This window comes from Onychomys torridus, chromosome 4, assembly GCF_903995425.1.
Source record: "Onychomys torridus chromosome 4, mOncTor1.1, whole genome shotgun sequence".
Classification (NCBI taxonomy): domain Eukaryota; kingdom Metazoa; phylum Chordata; class Mammalia; order Rodentia; family Cricetidae; genus Onychomys; species Onychomys torridus.
Window position 1 is genome coordinate 19,096,566 of NC_050446.1, and position 16,195 is coordinate 19,112,760.

A 16,195-nucleotide genomic window follows, 5' to 3' on the forward strand; every position below is an offset into this window, starting at 1 on the left:
ATACCCCTGCCCCCTCTCCCTTGTTCCCTTCCCCTTCTTCCTTGTCTTCTGTCTCCTGTCTCTGTCTTTGATCCCCTGCCCTTTTTTCCTCTGGGACAAATAAATCTCCCCTGTGCTGAGAACTAGGTCTTGGAGTGTCTCATGCCAACTTCAAGGTCTTTCATGCACAAAAACAAACACATACATATGCTCATATGCAGGCATGTTGGTGATGGCCAAATATTTTAATATTCTTTTTCTCATACAAGAAATTTAATAATCATGACAATGAATGTCTTTCTTCTTCTAATTTTTATTTTTAATACAAATTCTAAGTATATAGCCTTGACTGGAATTAAACTTGCTACCCTCCTGTCTCAACCTCCCAAGTGTTGAAATTGCAGTTGTGTAGCACAGTCTGGTGATAACAGATTTCTTTATAGAAACCTCTAGAGGTCTTTGGACTTGGAGCCCTGTTGACAAGCACTGCATTTGGGTGGCCTAGCATTTGTCACCTGAGTGCAGAAGGAATTCACAAAGCTGTGACCTGATCAGAAACTCAACTTACAAATGACTAAAATAGTAGTCAGATCATCTGGAGGAAAACTCAGAGTAGAAAACTGGACTGCCCATTGCAGGAACCTTCTAGCACCAAGCAAAGAACCAGAGAGAGTCCATATGAGAGCCAATGATCCTACCAGTCGATTTGTCTGTCTCTACCCATCAATCTCTCCAAATCATCCCATCTGTGTTCAACAGTAAAGGCTCCACCCAGCTCTGTTCTTGCTCTGTTGTAATGTTTTCCTTCCTCCCTTCCTTCCTTCCTTCCTTCCTTCCTTCCTTCCTTCCTTCCTTCCTTCCTCCCTCCCTCCCTCCCTCCCTTCTTCCTTCCTTCCTCCCTCCCTCCCTCCCTCCCTTCCTCCCTCCTTCCTTTCTTCTCTCCCTCTCTTCCCTCCTTCCTTCCTTCCTTCCTTCCTTCCTTCCTTCCTTCCTTCCTTCCTTCCTTCTATTTGCTTTTTCCTGCTTCCCAATCTTACCTTTGTACATTGTTCTTTCTTTTTTCCTTTTTTCTTTCCTCCATATCTGGTCTGGTTTGCAGGCTCTATGCTATCTGACAGTGCATCATTATCTCTCTCTTCAGTCTACCCTTTGGTCAAACCCCCTTCATTCCTCACTTTTCCTATCCTACAGCTCTTCATAGTCATGTCCTCCTCCTTCTCTTTCTTTCTATCATGATGCTATGAATCACTATGCTTTTTGTGTTTTTCTTTTTTCCTTTTTTGTTTTTACTTTCAACTTATACCTTCTCTCTGTTGCTCCTAAATTAGTACACAGTTCTATTGGTGTGCCTTTGTTCCTTAAAATACATAATGTTTAAAGAGTGATTGTTGTAGAATGAAGTACTGGTCTGTTTTTGCAGGCCTGCCCCCGGATAGTGATTGCTGTGACAGTGGACTGATGAAGATAGACTCTAGTGCCAAGAACATTAGTCTTATAAAGAAAATTGTCACCTCAATTCTACTGCAACATACTACCTCAAAAATTGCAAAAACTTTCACTTGGTAATTAAAAATAACCTAAATATTTTTTAAGTCCAATGAGAAGAATATAAGTAATGCTGATAAAAAGGGGGGCAATCTATCTTCTACACATTCCACAAATCCTAGAATGCATGCCCCTGTGAGAACAATGACAAATACATCCAAAGAAATAAAGTAATGAATGGATTCCTAAAGAAAACAAATAGCTGAATGAAATCAGGATGTCAACTCTAGGTACAAAACAAAAATTAAGTAAAGAACAAGAAATATTGGAGAAAGCACAAACCAAATATTGAAGAAATTATTCTGAGAATGAAAACTTCATTAAGAACAACCAATAGTTCAGTGGAAAGTGTCACCAACAGAATGGATCATGAGGAAGACAGAATAGCAGGGCATCCAGATAATGTACAGTAATTGTTACATTGTCTCAAGGACAATGTGTGTGTGTGTGTGTGTGTGTGTGTGTGTGTGTGTGTAAGGTATACAAATGGGGATAAGCAGGATGTAGAGAACGTCCCCAAAAAACCAAATATATAAACTATGGGTATAAGAGAAGCAAGAGAAGCCGAATTTCATACAAAAGTATGTAAACTATTTCAAAAAGCATAGCAGAAAAAAATTTCCAGTCTAGTGAAAGAAAAACCCATTCAAAAACAAGAGGCATGTAGAAGAAGGACCAGAGAGAAAAAATGACCATGTCATATCACATTTAAAATCCTAAGTATATAAAATAGGAAAGTGTGTTAGAAGCTTCAACGGTCAAGTCACATCTGAAGGTCAATTGATCCTAATAACAAACAACTCTCCACAGAAGCATTAAAAGCAAATAGGAGATGGAAGCATCTAGCACAAGTCCTGAAAAATCATACCTACCCAGGCTATGAAACCCAGGGAAAAAATAGGATTTGCCAATATGACTTTAGGCTTTCTGATGTCAATATTATATTATAATGGGGATGTAAAACTCAACTGAAAAAATAACTATGCTTTCTCTTTTAGAAGAATGTGACTGTTAAGTATATCTCACCTATGATAGTGTTGAAGCAGCATTTTACAACTGTCAACTCTGAGTTAGGACTAAAGAGATAATCCAGATAGTCCAGTGGCCATGGAGCCCACCTCTGCTGCTATGTGAAGAGCCACTGATAAGATAAAATCATCTAAATTATGATTAACAATGGGAACCTCTAGTCAGAGCCTAGAAATTGACACTTTTTTTTAAAAGGAAACCAAGATCCTCTCTATTCTATTTTCTTGCCTCATGACAGATTTTTTTGAAATCAAAATATTCCAAACAATCTGCTTGCTAAGAAGTGCAAGTCTCTTGTCCCAAAATTTGGTATCCCACCTCGGAGACCAGTAGAAAGACAGCTTCTGCCAGAGTCAATGAAAGCACAAAGTTTAACTAGAACCTTCTTGAGAATATGAAATCACGGTGACGTATTTCCTTAATCAGTAAGCTATTTTTGAAATGTGAAACTGCCCCATATTTCATTTCGATAATTCATTTGCCTCTCTTGGAGAGTGAACTTTTTGTCATTGATAATTTGATTTGAAATATAGCTAAGTCGAGGGAATCAGCTTCCCGTGAGCCAAACTTTTGTTCCGTTTCACAGATCCATGTGAAAGCTCCAGTTACTCCTTGAGTCTTCTTTCTCTGGCTCCTTGTGCATCCTACCTCTGGATGGATCTTCCTAAAATATGATTTTTCTCACATTTTTTCTTGTATCAGAAATATTTCTCATTTTATCATTTTTTGTGTGCAAACCCCTTTATTTCCATTCAAGGTTTTCATCATGTAAATTCCTACTTTGTAGAAATCTTCTGTCACTATTATCTGCAAATTGAACTCCCAAAATAATGATTAATTGAGAGTATCTATCCTATTTCTGGATAGTATTTTTCCATACTTTCCTGGTTGTATGAATGTTTCCTCTCTGCCTTTAACATCTCCCCTTTAAGATGTTCTCCACAGAAGAGAACATAGGGAATTGGGAGGGTCAAGCTGGAACAGGGACAGAGTGGGAGTGCAGGGAGGTGGATACCATGATAGATGAGGACATTAGAAGATACCATGATAGATGAGGACATCATGGGAATAGGAAGGTGCTGGGGAGGCTCTCAGGAACCCACAAGGATGACACCACCATGGACTGCTGGCAGTGGTCCAGAGGGTGCCTGGACTGGTCTACTCTGGTGAGGAGTCTATCAAATACACTAACTACCATCATAGAGCCTTTGTCGAGTGAATGATGGAGGCAGATGCAGAGATCCAAGGTCAGGTGCCAGGATGAGCTCCAGGAATCCAATCGATGAGAGAGAGAAGACATAATGCAGGCAGGGAAGATCATGACAGGAAGAAGTGCAGAGATGACCGGCCACACTATTGGAGGCCCATAAACTGTAGACTAGTGGCTGTGAAGCTGCCACAGACTGGACTAGGCCCTCTGGATACGGAAGACAGTTGTTTGGCTCAAACTCTTTGGGGTGTACTCAGGAAGGGGGATCGGGATCCATCCCTGGTGCATGGGTAGGCTTCTGGAATCCGGTGCCTGTGGTGTGACACCTTGAGCAGCCTTGGTACAGTGGGAAGGGGCTTGGACCTGCTTAGGCTCAGTGTGCTGGGCTCTGCTGACTCCCCATGGGAGACCTTGATTTGGGGGATGTGGGGATGTGAGGTGGCTTGGGAGGGAGGTCTGGGAGATGGGAGGAGGGAGGAGGTGGGATCTGTGGGTGGTACGTAGAGTGAGTAGATAATTTCTTTGACATGGTGCATAAGGAGTCTCTGTACATATCCATGTAAAGGTGTCTACCCCTTCATGTAAATGCCCATTGTCTATGCAATCCCCTGGAAATACTTGTTTCTTTGGGTTGGTTTGTATTTCATTAATCAAATACTGCAATTCTTTAAATTTTCCATGTGCTTATGTTGTCCATTAAGGTAGCCATTTCCTAAAATTCTTTTGAACTGTTAACTTATATAATCAGCTAGCAAACTGTATTTCATATGTATTCAGTTAGCAATTCATGATTCAGAGATTTCTAAACTATTAAAGAAACAAGTAGGGCTGGGCGGTGGTGGCGCACGCCTTTAGCCAGGTGAATTTCTGTGTGTTCGAGGCCAGCCTGGTCTACAAAGCGAGTTGCAGAAAAGGCGCAAAGCTACACAGAGAAACTCTGTCTCGAAAAACCAAAAAAAAAAAAAAAATCACCCAGAATTATGATAGAAAGTTAATCATCTCTTGGTTTAGTATTATAATATTTTTCTATTTTTACTAATGCTATTTTATCATTTCATTGACTGTTCCTAAGACTATTTCATACTGGTTCAAGTAGAGTACATGCACATGAGGTTTATAAAATATTACATTTATTACAACAAATGAATTAAAGTATATCTTTAACTTCCTGTAAGGACATTTGCTATTTTAAGAGCAAGACTACACAATTCCATTTTAATTGATAGAAAAGGAAACAATGTGCAAGAATTTGATGGCAATAGGGACCCTGGCATTTTTATTGAGATAAGCAGTTTTCTAATGAGGACCGAATACTACAGAATTCTTTGACATGGTGTTAAATCTTACATTGTACAATGAAGTATAAAAAGGCATCACTGTAGTTCTACATTTTGCCAAAAAGTTTATAATACCACCATTTACTTACTCTAGTATTTAAAATGTAGTGGATAATTCAAGTTCAGTTTTTCCATGAAGTATTAGCATACAGGAATGGGAAAAACTGTGGAAATTAACATCATTAAGATGATAAAATTATAAAATATTTTTAAAGGAATAAGAAGAATATGGAATCTGCTTAACACTATGAAGCACACTAGATGTAGCCTTTTAAAGGCCTTTATCTCCGAGCACTTTGATAGTAATGTCACAATGTCACTTACCATCTTTCAGGATAGTTTCTCGCTCTGTTCCATCTATCTTCTGCCGGCCAATTAGGAAACTGGTGGTGTCAGCAAAGTAGATATAATTAGCTTCTGCATGAAAATCTAAAGCTCGAGGGTTTACCAGATTTTCTATGGGGATCATGCATTCATCAGCTATCTTGGTATTCAGGTCCATTCCTCTAACAATTCCTGGGCGTCCTTTCCCATAAAAGAGGAACAATTCATTCTTTGGCCCTGCAGAAGAAAGATTACAAACATAAACAACGCATGCTGCCTAATCTTCTTTACACTGCAGAATGCCACTGTTTAATTAACTGGCACAATTAGACTTTTTTTAAAATTCAATACTAGAAATTAAACTCCAAAATATGCCAAACGGATCTTGATGCAAGAAGGCCAGCTAATTGCATTACTTTAATTAAACCAGAAATTACTTCACTGAATGGGTTATATTTAGTTAATTATTCTTCTGTCTGTATAGCAAAAACATGACAGATCATTGAATAACTTGTAACTTGTGAAATGGAAATTTATTAAAATATCCGGTACATTTAATTGTATAATTCATTACAATCAAGCTAACGCTTTGTGAAGATACTATCTATTGCACTCATTACATTTGACAGTGCTGAAACTTCAGGCCAATTAAAACACTGCAGACCAGAGCTGCCATATATAGACTATGACTTCTAACAAAAGATTCACAGGATATCAGGGAGATGAACATGAACGTTATTGTGTTCTGCTGTCCAAATAGGTGACAAATATGTATAAGAAATGAATCAGTGCTAGCTGATTGCATCAGTTTACTTCACAGCTTAATTGTAATGTCAGAGGCAATGTTGTCTGCCAAGAAATCTGATGTATAACACAGGGCTCAACAGAAGCAAACAAATAGCACAAATCTCCAAACAAACAAAAAGTCTCCACAGCTACTAAAATGCAAAATCAGGGTGGCCCTTCTTTTCTTCTTCTTTCCTTTTGTGCTGTCTTTCTTTGGCTTTTTTTTTTTCTTTAAAAGAAGCATGGGTAATTTAAACACAACCGCATCACTCACAATGAAGCATTTTAGCACACACACCCACCCAGATTTTCTTGCACATCTCTCAAAGGCTGCAGGCCCAGAGCTCCCTGCTTGACTAGCAATGCAGTCAACTCCCACACATGTTTACTGCTGTTATAAAAGGGGGAAGGAGCCTTGCAAATCTCTCTAAATTTTTGAACTCTCTGGGCTGAATAAGTGTCATCAGCATCTAAGTCAAGGAGGCGATGCTTCAATACAGAGGAATAAGATAAATACCACCTGACAGATGCATTCAACATCTACTCCATAAACTTCAGAGTCTGCTGCTGGTAAATCTTCTTCTTGGGGTTTGAGGTGTAGGTTCCCACTTTCCAGGTCAGGTTCAGGTCAGTCAGATGATTCTTTACTTCTTGACTTAATCCCCCTGACATAGTGTGTATGTCACAGTACACACACACACACACACACACACACACACACACACACACACAGTGATATTTTATTTGTATTGAAATGTGATTTTATTTGTATGTTAATAAAGTTGCCTTGGGGTCAGAGCAAGCCATAGCAGAAGCTGGGCGGTGGTGGTGCACACCTTTAATCCCAGCACTTGGGAGGCAGAGCTAGGCGGATCTCTGTGTGTTCAAGGATACAACCAGCATGGCGACACACACCTTTAATCTCAATACCAACCATAGAAGACCTGGAGGTCTGTACAGACAGGCAGTGATGAGGAGGTCATGTGGCTGGGTTTACAACCAATGAGAAAGCAGAACAGAAAGTCTATAAAAAAGAAAAAACACACAGAAGTAGCTCTCTTGCAGAGAGAAAAGACAGCAGAAGCAGTGAAGAGTAAGGTTTTCAGCTCAAAGCTATTGCTCTGAACTCTTGGCTTTTAACTCTGCAATTGGCTCTGTGTTTCTTATTTAACAAGACGGTTACATCTACACACACACACACACACACACACACACACACACACACACACACATACTCATACATCCAAAAGAAATCAAGGTATTCAATGGAGTTTAGAGTTCCAGGAAGCAAAGCTGCTTATTCTACCCCAGACGCTCAGCATTTGCAAAAAGATACAATGGACCCTGAAATTCAAAAGTCAATTGTCTAAGGAAAGCAGCAAAGCACACATTCTGCTTCTGAACAAAGAAATTCCCTTGCCACTTCTCTATTTTGGGCTACAGAAACTCCAGTTTGACACACGGATCTGCTTTCTCTTGAAATCTGTCATTGAATAGTCTTGAATAGGTACTGTGCTAACCATGTGACTGGGATGAGCACTGTTAACTCTCTGGCATTAAACAAAGCATGCTCAAGCTGTTTGAGGTCCTATACATCCTCCTCTTCTGTTTGATTTTTTTTCTACAAATGTAATTCTTAGACATCCTTGCAGTGTCCATCATAAAATTTTATAATGCTTTTTTGTAAATATACTATATATTTCCCGTTATCAGGGGGTTTAATTTTGTCTAGTTGAACTGCATTTTCAAATTTGTAAATTAATTTTATTCTCATTATAATAAATAGCCACCCATGGATTTACTCATATAGCACATTCTGCTGTGTAGTATTCTTCTTCAAATTTAACTTATGTAAATATGTTGTAACATATTTAATTTTTGTTGGCACATATTCATTGCACAAAATGATGAATTCATAGCAGCATTTTACTTAAATATACAATGTAGTAGGCCATTGTTAGCCTCTGTTTCTAGCTCCTAAGTTCACTAAAAGCCTGAATGTATATTTAATTATTTAAAAGGAACATTCCAAGTTACAATTTTTGCCATGTAATCTTAGCATCAAATTATTTTCTGTGTTGGTTCACTATCTTAAGCCTTATATTGATTGTTCCCATTACATAGTAAAAGGTTACTGAGCCATTTACATATTAATTTTATGATTTTATCCTAACATTGAGATGAGATTTTCTTTTCCTCTATTATTTCACACCTTTCCTTAGAAGTAATTATAAGATAAAGTATGTTAATGACTTATCTGTGCTTTTATAATCTCTTGATGTCTATCTGATTTCAGAAGTATTTTATGTAGAAATAATATTTTATGCGTTGTAAAATTAGTATTGTTTCATTTTGGAGCTTCATTTTTTGAGATTATAAAATTTGGGGGGCAAAAATTTTGTGAATATATTTGTTTATTTTTCAAAAATTATAACCATTAAATTTAATGATATTTGGTCAGGTAATTTGAAATATATTCAAAAACATTCTTTTTAATTACAGTATAATACTCTATTGTAGTAAAGAAAGAGTAAGGTATCTATCATAGCATATTTAATTTATATTTTTAAAGAATTTGAAGTTTTTAATGCATAAATTTGGACTTTGATTGCTAGCGTATGTTTGTTTGTGACATTTAAAATTGTAAGAATGGTATTTATATTCTATCTTACTTTGGGCATTACAATTTCTTCTCTGCGTGTGTGTGTGTGTGTGTGTGTGTGTGTGTGTGTGTGTGTGTGTGTGTGTGTGTGTTGTGTTCTATATGCAATCAGATTTGAAATTTAATTACCGACATTGACAAAGCTTGGGTTCTGGTTTTAAGTTCCTAATTCCACTCTACTGTTAAAAGTGAGGGAATAGGTTTCTTTATAGTTTCTGTGGACAAACATCTAATAGAAAACTTAAATGTTTTCACTACTGGGAAACATTTACCCTTGGGAATAACAAAGCAAAGAAAGAGGGCACCTCCACATGAATTGGGAGGATGGTGCACAGGATGTCATTCTGGAGCTAGCAACCTCATTTCTAGCTTCCTAACCTCCTGACCTCAGTTAATACTTTCTGTTTTTTACATTAACCTTTCAGGCTGTAGATTGCTGTTGTCCTGGCCTTTGAGAGTGCCAGGTGTCTACCTTTCTGCTAGAGGGAGCTTATAAAGTTCAAAGATCAAAAATCAATTTGTGTTGAATCTATTTTTATTCAGTATGGCCAGAATTTTGGTTTGTGGTAATTTATGCACCTAAAGGGCACAGTCCATTAAAGTTCTCTCAAATGCAACTTTGAGCTCAGGTTTTCCCACAAACATATTTATGTACATTATATGCATGTGATTATACCTTTTCACAAGATACTATCAGTCCTCAAGGGCAACAGTCCATTTAGTTATGCTAAACAATTGTGCAGACACATTCAACTTCTCTGATCTGTAGGCCTCAAATATAGGACCTTGATTATCCAGATAGGATCAGGAACCAGAGATTGGATTTTTTTTTTTTTTTTTATGTTCCCAGCATTTAACTCAAAACCAGAAACACAGATTAAACATTTTATTTATTTATTTTATTTTATTTGTTTATTTCTTTTCTGGTTCAAAAATAATCATTAAATTATTGTGCCAAATCTCAAAAGTTAAATAAAAACATTTCTTACAACTTATAATTTTGGGAGACTTTTTGATAAATTGTTGAAATGATTGATACTCGAATGACACTACTAATGAAACATGAAATAATGAAGTAAACTTTAGTCCCACTGCTACTGCGGAAAGCTGTGCATTGGTACTGCATTGCTGTATCACACGATACTACACTGGTATGTGTACATCTGTCAGTCAAACAAGACACCTATTGGGGATCATTTTGGTTTAGATAAGAGGAATATATAGTCAACCATGTGTATAGCTCCTTGATATCATGAACCTCATTCTGAAAATTGAAAACTAAAATAGCATTTTCTGTAAAATCTTTCCTGATGGCTCCCTAAGGTGAGCAAGTTTGGTAGATCTTTAACCCAATGTGTTTCTCATTCTTACTGCCTAAAAGAAGAGTAAATCCTGATCTTTGAGAAGGGAAAATGTCTAGTATGTACTTGCAGGTTAATTTCACTGTAATTCTCTGTTCTTATTGATGTTTATGCTGCTACTTAAAAAATAATCATCATCAACAACAACAACCACAAAAAAAAAAAAAAATCCTGAAATGGTCCCTGCTGGCAAAATGTTTAACAACATACTTTTGCATGACCTGCCATCACTCCCCAAGTTGAAGCCAGTCCTGCAGCGACAGGTCCGTGTCTTATAACTGCTGCTTAAGAGACAGATGTGTGAACACCCCCCTGGCAGTCCATATGCATCCACTTCACAGGCATGGCTTCTGACTACAACAGAGAGAAAACAAGACAAGGCAATTATGTGTAATCCTTGCAATGTAATGATATGGAATTTTAGCAGAATGTTATATAACCCACTGTTGAGTACTATAATAACATGGGGGAGGGCATTAAACCCTATAGAAGAGGAAGGGGATGGATAAAATCTTCTTGAGATAAGTTTTTCAAAAAACTGAAGAGATATTAATTAAATGTGCTCATATATATATACATATATGCAAGTAAAATTAATATGTTTTGTTGTTTTGGGAACAAGCTTTGTGTACTTATTTAAATGACATTTTAAAAGAAAGAAAGAAAACTTAAAAGATGGCAGAAAAATAATACCAGTGTAGGGAGTTGAGCAGAGGTTTTTTTTTTTTCCTCTGTTACCATCTGGGCAGCCACACTGGGAAAGACAGAGTTTGGGTAATATCTGAACTCGTGAAAAATGCTAAGTCACAACAAATGTTTTTAATATTTGAGCCCATTGTTATTGTGAGAACCCTGCAAGTAAATAAAGTCGGTGTTCGACTGTAGTTGTAGAAAATGGGAGGCAGAATTTACAGGGGAAAATTATGGCCTGGAAGTTTGTTTTGTGACTGTTTAGAATTAGAGAAGAACAAAATGGAAATAGGACCATGTGAATAAGAAAGATCATGGTCAAAAATAAAGAATACCGTCACTGTGCCCATAAAAGTCTGCCTATTCTTAGAATTATACTTTTGATCAACTCTTAGTTAAAAGTGAGGTGAATATCACAACTAATTTATAGTCAAGGTAGTCGACTTGGAAAAGAATACGTTCTCCTTTCTGTATCCATCGTTTCTCTAAGAGAGACAAATGAGAGGAATGCTCTTTTAGTGAATCCTTTCACTGCTGAGCCACATCTTAAGGCTTCCGGAGCACCTTGGGTGATAAACCATCCTGTTGTAATCATTTCTCTCTTTCCTCTTCATTACCACCTTTCTGGCCTTCATTAGCTATCAGCATGCAAACGTTCCAGTATTTATGTGTCTTGGAAGAGAAACAGCTTCTCATTGCACTGATTCACATAAGGCACATGATTATCAATGGTCATTGCTCATTTTCTCCATCTCCATTCCTCTGTCTCCTTCAAACTGACTTCAATCACATATCACCATCAAAATGTCACTGTCAGATGTCAATAACCTTCACACAGTCACATACAAAGGTAACTAGGATTTTCTGAACTGCTTCTTGGTGTAATCATTTGGCTTCTCTATTCTTGACTTACTGGTGATATGCTTGAATGTCATGATTTGAAACTTTTCACATAAACTAACTTCCCTGGTGTTTACAGCTATTGCAATGATGTTAAATATTACCTCCATGTAAATCACTCCAACACCTATATCCATCCTGGTCTTCCCCACCAAATGTGAATATATAGTCTTGTATATGCATGTATCTCTTAATACCTACATTTAAGTTTATATTAGACATCTGAAATAACCCATACAACTAAACACAGCCTTTACTTCTAAATTGTTTTGTATTTCATTTTTCTAATTTATTCTGTTTCAACTATTTTAACAAAACAATTGCCATCCATTTGACTCCTTATCTCTTATATCCATTCAGGATATGTTCATAAAGATCCTGAATTTATCCAGCACTAGGGAGGCCGAGGCAGGCAGAACCCTGTGAGATTGAGGCCAGCTTGTTCTACAACATATCTTCCAGGACAGCCAGAGTGGTTAAACAGAGAAACCCTGTCTCGAAAAAAAATTAAAAACAAAACAAAACAAAATCCCAATTTTCATCTGCCTCCCACTCCCGACAGCCTGTTGTCAGTTCCATAGTCTATGTATTGTTCATAAAGGCTATACAGAGGATGACACTCCATTGAATGATTTCCTATGATTCCTACTTCGAGGAAAGATAAAGAGTTTTATTATAAACTACAAGCTCCTACTGACTACATACTTTATGATTTCTCTAGCTCTATTTGCCCCCTCCTGCCCTTAGTCATTTTGCTGAAGACATATAAGCATCCTGGATGCTCCAGAGCAGTCTAGGCATGTTCTTTCCTCGGGTTTGGAGCTTACAGACCTCTCTCTGCAAACTTCTCCCTCCAGAGATCACCATGCTTCTCATATTCAGTTTCTTGAAGTCTGTATTTAGCGTCATCTTTCTAGTGAGATCTCTTTTGTCTGTTTTACAAAACATTGCAAGCTCTGCATCCCTGATGCTCTAGATCTTCTATATCTGCTTTTCTCTTATGTAGCAGTTGTTTATAATAAAATTAATAATTAAACTTACTCATTTTGTATTGTATTGTCTCCAATAGGATGTAAGTTCCATAAAGGCAAAAATACTTTAGTTTTAGTTTATTAATATATTTCCAGTATATAGAATAAATTTTGGTGCATAGTAACTGTACATGAATAATTAGCAAATACAGAAAACCTAACATCAAGTTCTAATAAACTTCTCTGAAAAGTTCAAAATTGAATTTATTACAAACCTGTTTGTGACGGTGCACTGCCTCAGATGGTTATACATTGATATTTAATAATTCTACATTAGCATTAATTTGAAATATAAATATAGAAAATGACGGAAATCTAGGGTGGTGATATTCTGCATTAAACAAGATTATATTACTGGGCTTAAATTGGGCTGCTGAATAGCATTATTAACCTCCTATGAAAATAATTATGTTGTGTTTTAAAAACATTTTAAATTACTACAGTTAGCTTTAATTTTTTAATGGACTTTTTAAAATAAAGCAATTGGGATACTAAATCAGGAGAACCTGAACTACAACTGGTGGGCACCAGGAAGAGCCACAGCAAATAACCTGGTTTGAAATTTGCCTCCAAAAAAGGATAAAAAAAAATTTCAGAAATAAACCTTAGCATCTGAGCTCCCTGTCTACATACATCACAATGGAAAGCTGCTTGCTGAGACTAAATCTAGCCATCATTTCAATCCCATGGTTGTAGAAACAATTTGATAGGAGCTGAGCAGTTTGTCATTTAAACTTGAGAAGTGAGCTCTATTCTATTCTATCAAGCAGAAATGCACATTTTTTTCTGTCAAAACGGAGAATTTATGATACCCTCTTCAACACCACACAGAAGCACAAGGACTATGTTCCCATTGAAGCTGCTGTTAGGGAGCCATTAAGGAGCCCCTGTGGCTTACCTGTTGGCTGAGTTCTTTTCTGATAGGTTCGGATTCCTCGAGCATTTCCCATTTTAATTATTGAGTGAATATCAGTTCCATTAAATCTATTTATTCGTATGATATTGAAGTTGTCAGAACTGATTGCATATAAATAATCTTCGAATACAGTCATGCCATAGAGATGTTTAACCTGAAAAGAGCATCAAATAAAGCTATGACTTTTAATTATGCTGCTTCTAATATGAAAGAGAAGCTACTATTACAAGTGTGAAAAATGTCCAGAGTCAGATATTATCATTTATTTTCTTTCAAAGAACATTCCAATAATTTCTACACTTTTTAGTGAAGGATAAGATACAATAGTGGCTAAAATAGTTTTATATGCATGGGAAATAATTATATTCATACTTCATCAGGAATATATGCTTTATAGTTTCTGTCCAAGACTAGCAAGAACTACACCTTGAAATGCATTCACTGATATGTTGTGCTAGAATTGACATAATTTGAGACATTTTTTAGGCTACTTGCTCATTTAGTCATAGATATGTAGGCAGTGCAGAAACATAACTGTGCCCAAATGATTTAAGAAGAAAACAACTTTGAATATTTGTTTCATATGTTGAAAGTCACATTTTGTTGTAGGTTATATTAGACTAACATTTAATGCAGTGTGGAGAATAGTATAGAAAGTGCAATTATGATGAATAAAATTTCGGCATTTCACTCAAAAATGTCATGAGTTTTAAAACCTATTAATACTGGCAAGTAGAATGCAATTATGATGCTTATTGCTATGTATACAATTAAATTAGTAACTTGATGCTGTTTTGGTAAAGGTTTGTGTATTGAAGTGAGGATGGAGCATTTGAAGTTCATAGAAGCTTCCAGTAGGGTAGAAAGAAGACTGATCACTTGTTTTCTGAACTGCTGAGAATGGAGGCTAATGTTTTTCTTAAATTATATTTAATTTGAAATAATTCTGGTCTGGATATCTGGAGTTGTTACTGGATGTTATAAAGATTTTTATGAGAACCACTGGTCACTATTTTTAGAGACACTATCCTGGTCTATGTTAAAACACAAAGACCTTCTGCAGAGAACGTGAGAATGTATGATTTGTTTGGGAAACGACTCCTAAAAATTTGTAAAACTTTATTAACAAGAATACCTTGACAATTATATGGTTACAGGCTAGATGGACCATTGTGATTCCTTGGTCCTTTTTTGAAGCACAAGGAAAGAAAAATTGGCTTTAGTGTTGTTTCAGGATAGTCTATTTCTTCTTGTCTAGTATAAAAATGACTTGCAAGAATTAATGTAAAGGATTGTTCCTTGTTAGAGCCCCCTCCCAAATAACTTCCCATTGTTATGTTGTAGGAAGTGCGTGTACACATTTATGCTGTGAGGGAGGGGACATGTGTGAATTTACCAGTATCATTTTTCTTCCACACAGCTGATATAATAGTGACCAAATACACCAATAACTGAGTATTGATTTGGGCAAATTTTTCACATTAGAAGATATAAACAAACTGCACCCCTTGCTTTGGTCAGGGTATGAGATTCTTCTCATGTTGTGTCTGTTACTATGATATTCTAATATTATTTTATACAAGATGTCAATTCACCCTATAAAGAAAACCATTGTGACATAAGAGACAATTGGCTAGGGTAGAAAATTTGTTCACATGGCAAAAACTAAGTTTTATTCAACAGGTCCTCAGTTTTCTTCATATAAGTCTGTTTTTATATTTTAAAACTTTAAAGACTATATCTACACTGGATTACTTGATGTCAGACTTAGCATCTGTTTAGGGAGCTAGCCAAACACAGGCAATAGAAATAAGGAACAAGGATAACTAAACTTGTGATGGCTGGGGTATAGTTCATTTGGTAAAGTACTTGCTTTACTAATTTTCATGTTTGCAGAAAAGCTGAGTTCCATTCCAAGAGCTCACACAAAAAGAAAAGAGGTGTAGTGTGGGTTTTTAATCCTAGAACTGGGGTGGCAATGATAGGAGGATTCATAAACACTGCCCAACCAATCTGGATGAACTGAAGAGATCCAGGCCAAGCAGAGAACCTGTCTCGTAAAACATGGTGAATGGCACCTGAGGAAAGACACCTAAAGTTAACCACTGACCTCTATAAATGTGCACTTGTAAGCTCCCAGACTCTCCCTGACACACAGGATATGGAGATTCCACAGCAGTAAAGAGGATTTGTTGCATAATCATGAGGACAAGAGTTTAAATTACAGCACTATTCTAATAAGCTAGAAGCCCTGCATGCACCTGTAACTTCAGCTCTGCTTTTCATTCTCATAGTTCATTCATGAAAACACATGTGCACACACTACACAAACATAAATGAGTGAAATAATAATAATAATGAGGTAGTAAAGAGGAGACTAGGCATTTAAGTGGCTTTTAATTGTTTTTTAAATATTTATTTTATT

The 16,195-nt window shown here is 36.6% G+C and overlaps 1 protein-coding gene across 7 annotated transcripts in view; it reads right to left on the bottom strand.

The window, feature by feature from the left end:
- Lrp1b (LDL receptor related protein 1B) overlaps window positions 1-16,195 on the bottom strand; it is a 1,919,409-nt gene that overhangs the window by 832,221 nt on the left and 1,070,993 nt on the right. For all 7 annotated transcript variants that reach the window (XM_036183000.1, XM_036183003.1, XM_036182999.1 and 4 more), the window contains exons 9-11: window positions 13,753-13,924; window positions 10,444-10,587; window positions 5,425-5,661 (exon numbers count right to left, since the gene is read on the bottom strand). In XM_036183000.1, the coding sequence (XP_036038893.1) occupies window positions 5,425-5,661; window positions 10,444-10,587; window positions 13,753-13,924 (553 nt within the window). The remainder of the gene's footprint in view (window positions 1-5,424; window positions 5,662-10,443; window positions 10,588-13,752; window positions 13,925-16,195) is intronic.